At 39.9% G+C, this 8,562-nt stretch overlaps 1 protein-coding gene across 1 annotated transcript in view; it reads left to right on the forward strand.

The window, feature by feature from the left end:
* grin3ba (glutamate receptor, ionotropic, N-methyl-D-aspartate 3Ba) overlaps nucleotides 1-5,774 on the forward strand; it is a 94,397-nt gene extending 88,623 nt beyond the window's left edge. Inside the window, exons 10-12 of the mRNA XM_024806207.2 lie at nucleotides 450-614; nucleotides 1,890-1,957; nucleotides 2,737-5,774. Of these exons, the coding sequence (XP_024661975.2) occupies nucleotides 450-614; nucleotides 1,890-1,957; nucleotides 2,737-3,691 (1,188 nt within the window). The 3' untranslated portion in view covers nucleotides 3,692-5,774. The remainder of the gene's footprint in view (nucleotides 1-449; nucleotides 615-1,889; nucleotides 1,958-2,736) is intronic.
* Nucleotides 5,775-8,562: the final 2,788 nt, after the last annotated feature.

Here is an 8,562-nt window from a genome sequence, read left to right on the forward strand (position 1 = left end):
ATGAATGCCTCATACGAGATAGACATTATGTCAGGGTGGGTTTAGGCAAATCAAATAGGGAAAAGCTGCTCTTCAATTAACCATCGTCTCTTTTTACCATCTCTGTACTAACTGCTGTTTCTTCCTATTACTCTCTTTTATGCCTCCCCCGTTTTCTCTGCTGCCGCGCTGCTCTGCACCCTTTTCTTTCCAAAAATGTCTTTTACGCTGTTGTCCTCTTCTCTTGACTAATATTCTTATGGGCTTACACGGCCAAACTAGATACACAACAGCAGAATATCAAGTGCTCGTTTACAAAAAGTGGCCTAAATGGTAATTATGTAAATATAAATCATCAATCTCTGTATTTTCCTCTCTGTCGGCTTAGGTCTTCAGTAATCTGTGTCACTCCCCCAACTTCTCCCTCACTCTCTCTCTTTCATGCTCTCTTTCTGTCACCGCCCCCTCAGACTCTACAGATGGGAATCCAGCATTTCTCAGGCCTGTTCGTGTTGTTATGCATGGGGGTAGGTGGAGCCTTGCTGACCTTGGCAGGTGAACACACTTTCTATCACCTGGTCATCCCTCGCCTCCGGCGTAGCCACACACTTCAGTACTGGCTGCACACCAGCCAGGTGAGTAAACATAAGGCCACACCATCTTTCATGCTAGCAAGACATGCCATGCACTTGAGCACAAAGAGTTATGCTCAGACATTTAAAACTCACATGATCTCTCGTGCACACCAAAGACACGCATAGGAGCACAGTCAAAGGCTATATGCATGTGTGCTCATATGTATATTGCTGTTGGTGAGACATCCTTACCCCCTGGAGCTCACACTTTTCTTGCAGATAACCAACGCCCTCTACTGGTTACAAATTAAAAAGTCAACAATTAGACTAAATGTTCCTAAAGCTGAATTGTCTGTGATAGCAGACATATTCAATTAAACATGTCTTTCCATCAAGTTAATTACATTAATTAATACAAATTAGGTTCTTGAATAGTCAATTTGTAAGTAAAAAGTTAATAAATCTTACCACTGGCAGTGTTTTATTAATTGATTTATAAAGACACATTATGCATTCGTGCCTTTGTTTGTTTAGCCTTTTCTCAGACAGATGAAGAGACAGATCGTTATATGAAGCTGTTTATACAGATTTCATCTGCAAAATAATTTTAAATATTCGTTATTTTACATAAAATTCAAATATGTTATATTTTCTTCACAAAGTCAGTGTATAAATGTGAATTGCAGGAAGTTTCTGACAGCAAATGTGTGTTTATGACAACATCCACCAAAGAAACAACAAATTGAATATTTAAAGGTCATATTTTGTTTTTTTTATGAGGCTCTGGCCATTACCAAATGAGGTGCCAGTGGCAACATTTTTTGAGTGAATAATGGAACTAGCAGTGTAAATATCAAGACTGCTCATATTGCTCATATTCGTTTGCTACATCTCTCTAAAAGGGCAACCACTCGCGGGCAGCCTCTAGCATTCATCACAAAAGAAGCTCCGCTATGAGGCGTTGGCATCTGTGTCAGACCCTCAATATTATTCTTATCTTTAGAATAAGCCTCATTTCCCGCAGGAAATATTAAAGCATAGTCACACTTTAAAGTTGTTTTTTTGATCATGCTAACCTAAGCATTTTGATACTTAAATGAAAAAGGCCTCAAGGAACTGACGCGTTAACTTTAAGCAGAAAGGAACCGTCTCTCACTGAATTGCAATTATTAGAGTAAATTATTCAAAAGTGCACTATAGCAGGAACGGCTGTCACAGATGTTCTCTGCAGCTGGATAGAATAATAACCCTTGCAAATTCATCTCTCCTGATTTATTTCAAATCTGATGGTGTCTTAACAGATTCCATGTTACTAATCATCTTCTCTGCTTGCAGAAAATTCACAGAGCCCTGCACACCACATATGAGGATGTTGGAAAGGAAATGGCCGGCCTTGATCAAAAGTAATGAATTCACTAAGTGATTAATGCACCACTATGTTGTCTATTTTCTTCTGTTTGTGTGTTTAACAGATGTCACTTTGTTGTTGGAAGCGCAAAAACTGATTATTTTACTTCATAAAAATAAAAAAAGAGAGCGTGACTTTTTGTTTTTGGGAGGCAAATGTTTATTTGTTTTCTTGCTTTAAGTTGGTTAATAACAATAATATGAAGCAGCAAGCTAAAAATAAAGCCATAAAGACTGGAAATGGACAATAAAATCTACTTACCAGCACCTCTCAGCAAAGCTCAGTAATTAAAGCCGTTATATCTTGTTTAATCTGAGCTTGGCAGCTGCTGACAATTTCATATGTACAGTCTAGAGTCTTATCAATCTCATCATCTAACCCTCTGCTAGAAAATGAATAAGCATATTTTGCCCAAACGTCAAACTATTTTTTTTCTTAAATAATCATATTAGAAGCAGGTTAGACCCTTCGTGCTACTGTGGCAGATTATTACATTTCTATGACTTGATAACAAAATTAATTGTGAAGGAGATATTTTTTTGTGAAAGTCCTGTAATGGGTTTAAATCTTTTATTTAATTTAAAAAAGAAGCCGTAACAGATAAATTATAATTGAGACAAAAGATGTAGTGTTTAGTCAGTTAATATCACTACACTCTACATTTGGTTTACTGGGTATAATTATCCTACATTATATATAAAAGTCCTTGCATTGCAGTACAGCATATCTGATTCTGTGTATTCCCTTTGCTGTGATCTTTCTCTCTTTCACCAGCCCCTCTTGTATCTCGGAGAACTGCACCCTACACAGGAAACAGCATCAGCCTCCTCCACCATCCCCTCCCACGTCAGCTGGGGACACGGGCAACTCCTCACCATCCAATGAACCCAAGGAGAAACGTGTGCACTTTGACCTTGAAACGCTTCACAGCTACCGCCTGCGCACACACACCGCCTCAGTGCGCGGCAGGCCTGGGATGGTTGGCCGTCCTGGACTTGGCCTCGGAGGGTTGGGGCTTGGCAACCTGGGGAGTTTTACTTCTCCTCCACAGATTAGCCTCCATGTCAACGGGGGCCCTGTCTCGACTCTGGCTTCCACAGGTTTGGTGCTGTCTCCCATGGGAACCAGAGGTGCTCAGACGAGCTTATGGGAAGGGGAGCTCCAGGAGTTGCAAGCAAAGATCGAGATATTCCGCACCCAGCTGAGAGAGGCTCTGGCTAGGAGAGCTGAGATCCAGAGCAGTCTGGAGAGAGAGAGGAGTGGACTGGTACGCAGGGATACTAGTCTTGATAGGGACAGGGACAGACAGAGGATACAAACTATTAATACAGACAGAAGTAGCTCCACTCAGCCCAGGCTCCCTGAGAGAGACAGGACCAGCCAGCTGCAAACCCTGAATAATCAGCAGACTGGGCGGGCTAACCAGTCAGGTGGGCCTGGGACTGTGGAGCATGGGAGAAGCAGCCAGTTAAACACAGTTAACAGTTTGGACAGAGGCAGAGCCAACCAAGTGCGCCCTGTTAATACTTTGACAGGAGAAAGGACTGTCCAGTCGCGCACGTCCACTAGTTTGGAGCGAAGTCGAGCCAACCAACAAGGTGCTGGAAATACAACTATCCAAACACGGAATACTTCTAGCCTGGACAGACAGAAGGCTAACCTATCACGTGCACTGAACACTTTGGAGAGGACAAATGCTAACCAGTCGACTGTAAGCAGTGAGACTTGATTAACTCCTGACCTGTAGGACTGCAACAGGGTTAGTGAGGTATTGCTTGCATAGCCGCGGGAAGATGGCTTTATTGGTATGGGTTACATTTATGTGGCGTTTGCTGAACTATAACAGTACGTGTTTACTCACAATGTTACTTACTGCAACCTAATAATTTTCATGCTGAGAATTATTTCCACACTTACTTAAAAATGCAACTAAAAATATTTTTCTGCAAGTGAAGAGCTGATGTCATCCATGAAATATTAATTAAGCAATGTAATATTTAAATAAAAAGCAGAACATAACCCCATTAATATCCCGACATACCAGATCCGACAAACTGAAATGGGAATCCAGAAACCACGGTGCTTACTGTGGAAAACAGTAGGTCACATGAGGAATCGCTGTAGGAACTATAATAAATCAAAAATGTGGTGTGTTGTGCTGGCTGAAAAGGCCTACAAGCACATATGGATAATTGCAAAAGCACAGAAAAATCACAATTAACGTTAACTAAATTGAATGAATCCACATACACATCCAATACATAGGATAAGAAAAAGAAACAAATTAGCATATTTCAATTAACCAATATAATAATTTCCTAAAATTATGAATGATGAAAATAAAAGTGTTGCACAATCCCAAAACAATTCTCTTTTGGGGCAACAATCCAGATCCCATGAAACTGAAGCAAGCCTTACGTGCATTGACGCTTTGCATCTTTGCTTATGTTGTTCTGCAGTAGATATACCCAACGAGTCAAATACTCTTTTTGGATATTTTTATATGCTTCTCTCCTGTTACAATACGTCACTTTGTGAGATGGTAATTCTCCTCTGCTAGTAACTTTAAAAAAACAAACTGTTTTTGAATTTGCAATAATTTGAAAGTCTGCAGAGTGAAATAGTTTAAAGCCATTAAACCCAACTATCCTGAAAAGTTTAGTTATAAAAAGGTGACTTTCCCCTGACCCAGTGATTAAAAGACATAAGGGATTTCAGCTTCAGCAAAGCTTGTACCACAAATATTAGCTCTTAAGGCCACGGAAGGTCTATTAAAAAGATGCAGTCAGGACAATGCGGGTTCTAGTGTTGTGTTTTTCTAGTTTGGCCAATGCTAGAGCTGTTCATCTCAGCCTCTGCTGAGTTTTTAGCATCTTTTTTTATAAGCTGCCTCACGTGACTACACCACCTTTATAAAAGTGCAATACTAAATCAAAAACCCCTTTAATTTTCTGAATAGTGTGTCTGGGGTATGGGTTTGGAATAAATGTATCCACTATTTTTCATTACTAAAACAATCATGTAAAAAACACTGAGTGTGGATTGCAATTTACTCAGTACCTGCAGATCTGATAGGTGAGATTTCATCTTTTTAACATATCTTTGAAATAGATGTATGCTTTTACACATTTTCTTCTCCACTTTTTTTCTATAACGTAAATTAAGTTCCATGCTTTAAATCAGCCATTGGGAGCTACGAAGATCTGAGGTTCTTCAGAAACTGGCTGCATGTGGGACTCGCTTTCAGTTACTCAGTCCACCACTGGATGGCACTGAATCCCTGCTTCCTGCGGCTATGGACACTGGCGAGTGTGTGGATTCAGGTTTTATTCCAGCAAAATGACAAACAGATGAATTTAAGCAATTAACTTCTGAAGAAACAATGGCAGACAGAAACTGAATATTGCCATGCAGTTCTCATGGAGAGCAGAGGATCTGGGAAATAAGGTTTTACGAACTCGCTCCAGCACTATACAATGAAACGACACCTAACTGTATTGGGATAGTCAGTCTTGTGTGTCTCTCAGTTCTTTAAGCAAGCACTGGGGATGTGACAGCAAGTTTAAGAAAAAATTGATAGCAGTGAAAGTTAACATGGCTGATGATGGTACTGATGTACATTTAAATTTTTCAAAATCTGGTGTGGTGTGAAGTGGTTGTGTTCACATCCCATGGTGTCTATGAGGAAAAAAAAACATTTTAAATCTTTATTGAGAAAGAGCTTGTTGTACTGGATATTTAAAGAAATACTTTTAAAGTTACCCGTCATAAAAAATTATATAGGGCATATTATTGAATTTTATCATAAATGGTCATCCTCATGTTTTGAAATAAACATTTATATACTTATTTTTCTGGCATTATTTCATATTTTGAATGGAAACAAAGGATAGCAAAAAATGTCGAGCTTTTCTTATTATTTAAGGACAGGAAACAGCAGTAAACACTGTAAGCAAGTTGCTTTAATGGATTTGAACTTAGTCAGCCGTATTTAACTGTTTTTATTATTTAATGCTTTTTACAGATAAAGCTGCTTCGTCCTGTCACAAGTGTCAAAGCGATTAAAAAGTTCAGAACCAAAAATGTTAATAAAAAAAACCTTTGTAATCAGGAAACAGCATTTTCTCTAAAGGTGTAAGAGCATAGCAGCACATCAGACTCAACATGTGTTTCCTACCAATTCGTTTTATTTTAGAACAACTATCCAGTGTGAGTAAGCATGACCCAGTAAATGATTAGCAGGTTCTTAAAGGATTGTTGGTCTGTTTGGCATCATTTATGGACAAAAAATAAGTAGAATCCTATATATATTGTTACTTTTTGGACAGTTTTTACTGACCAAAATTTTTATCTCAGAGGACTTTTTATACCCTTTAGTTTAATGGTCAGGAGATCCATCTTTCTTTCTGTACTGATAGTCTGGGCTGTCTGCCACTGTGGTAAACAAAGCAGTAAACCTGCACTCTTTCCTTTTAATGTGCCACAGTGTTCCCAGTCCTCCATTAAACAATGACGTTTTGAGGTGTATCTGGTCTCTTGACAGAACTGTTAAAATGTTAGTAGCAGAAGGTCATTTTAGTCACAACAACAAATGCATTAAGAAGAACGAACACTGACAGCATAGAACTGCAGAGTCAAAGTCAAGCTGCAGAATATATCTGTTCTATCAAACTAACTGAACAAATCCTAACCACTGTGCCTCTGCTATAGCAAATTATTACCATGGAGCACTTAAGCATTTGATTTGTGTGAGAATTGTGGGTGATTATGATTTTTGGCTTGTCGAAATGTTGATAAAATGTGAACACTTTGTAAGCCCTCAATCAATATCCTTATCACATTTTAACATGCTGGAGCCAATAACACAGTGAAATCCTCCTCTTATCTGCCACGAGCCCTATCAAAGTAAAGTGCAGTCTGGAAACACAAAAGGAGCACAGAATCAATGGTATCACAACCTAATAGACTTGTCAAACAAATGCCAGGGTTCCTGAGGCTACTCAAGTAAAGGTTTAAGCACTACTTCACCTCAGGGTATAATGGCTTTGTTTAACTTGTCATGTAATGACAGCTCTTAGCCACACAGTGGCACTTGAAGCTGTCCCTAAGCACAAGAGCATAGACTGTGGAGTGGCATTACCTGCACAGAATGACTTACCACTGAGGACATTATGTTGACAGTGTGACAGAGACATGCACTTATTTACTTTTGGGAAAAGAAAAGCCACCTTCAGTGAGAGTGCATCCTATATTATGTGATTATCTCTGCATTCCCATGTTCATTTGCTAGTCAGCCAAACATCAACCACCCCATGAAGTGCCGGCCTACATAACATGCCAAAACAAATCACTGTTTCAGATTTCTCTATTGATTGTCTTTCAAATTACAAGGGAACACAATCAGAGCTATATTAATATTCTTTTAAAATCCCGTTTGCTATTTGAGACTGAAAATTGAGTGCTTATATGAAACCTGACACTTAGTGAAGCCAAAGCTGATATTGATACCACAACTGTGTAACACAGAAGAGCAATAACAACTTGTGTGTTGGTTGAAGGAGATGATAGATAGATGGATGGGGGCAGGCGCTGATTTAGTTCCACTACGTCAACCACGCTGGATAAAGTGAAGATCAATCTTTCATTTTCTGCACTCACATGGTTGGATTCTCCCTTATAATAAAATAAGCATGGCCTCTGTGTCAGGTGTCTTCAAAGCACGCAGGGTAAGCTGAATAGGTTGTTTAAAAAAATCAATCAGAATCGAGTTGTAAAGTTGGGGTTTGCATGGATGGATGGGTAAATGTGCTGGCATGCAATGATAGAATTAATATCTTTCATGTGCACTTGATCAACATGAAAGTCTGCATTTACTGTAACATGTGTATGCTATGTGCGCACTGCAAGAAGCTCTGTGCATGCATTAGCCATGTGAACATGCGCTGCAAGTCTGGGTCTGAATGTGCACATATATGTTTGTATCTGAACAGAGATGGTTGCCCTTTCGCTCAGACGAAATAATTGGGTCACATGTGTGAACACCAGTCGAGGAAAATTTTAATCAAACTTAAGAATCCCCATTGTACATCCCCTCCAGCAATCAATTACCATCCAACTGGGGTAAATGGTAAAGAGTGCTGATAGCGCACTAACTCCACTAGAGAAAATGCAATTGTGGTGATGTGTGGCTTTCACAAATTCTATAACTGTGTTCATAATTATCAAAATTCACCACCTTGAGAAAAGTGTAAGTGTCTGTGGGAAGCAGAAAAGAGCGTTCAAGCACCTCCACCCCCCTTCTTTTAGTGCTTTGTGTAGTGGGTAAATAGGAGCCAGAGAGTGTGAGTGATGAGTTTATTAGCTCCTGCCAGCTGTGACCAGCCCTTGGGTATTATTGGTGGGTTGGTTGCATGGTTTGTGTGCGATGCTGTTTAGGTGGGGGCTTCAGGCAGGGCAGGGGGGAACAGGAGGGGCGCAGGGGATGGAGGCGGAGACGGGGGAGTACCCCATGAGAACCAGAGAAACTCCCTGGCAACTGGAGACAGGATAAACACTAAATGGGGCGCCCCCATTCATCTAGCACCAAGCAGTGTCACACAG

This window comes from Maylandia zebra, linkage group LG19, assembly GCF_041146795.1.
Source record: "Maylandia zebra isolate NMK-2024a linkage group LG19, Mzebra_GT3a, whole genome shotgun sequence".
In the NCBI taxonomy this organism is placed as follows: domain Eukaryota; kingdom Metazoa; phylum Chordata; class Actinopteri; order Cichliformes; family Cichlidae; genus Maylandia; species Maylandia zebra.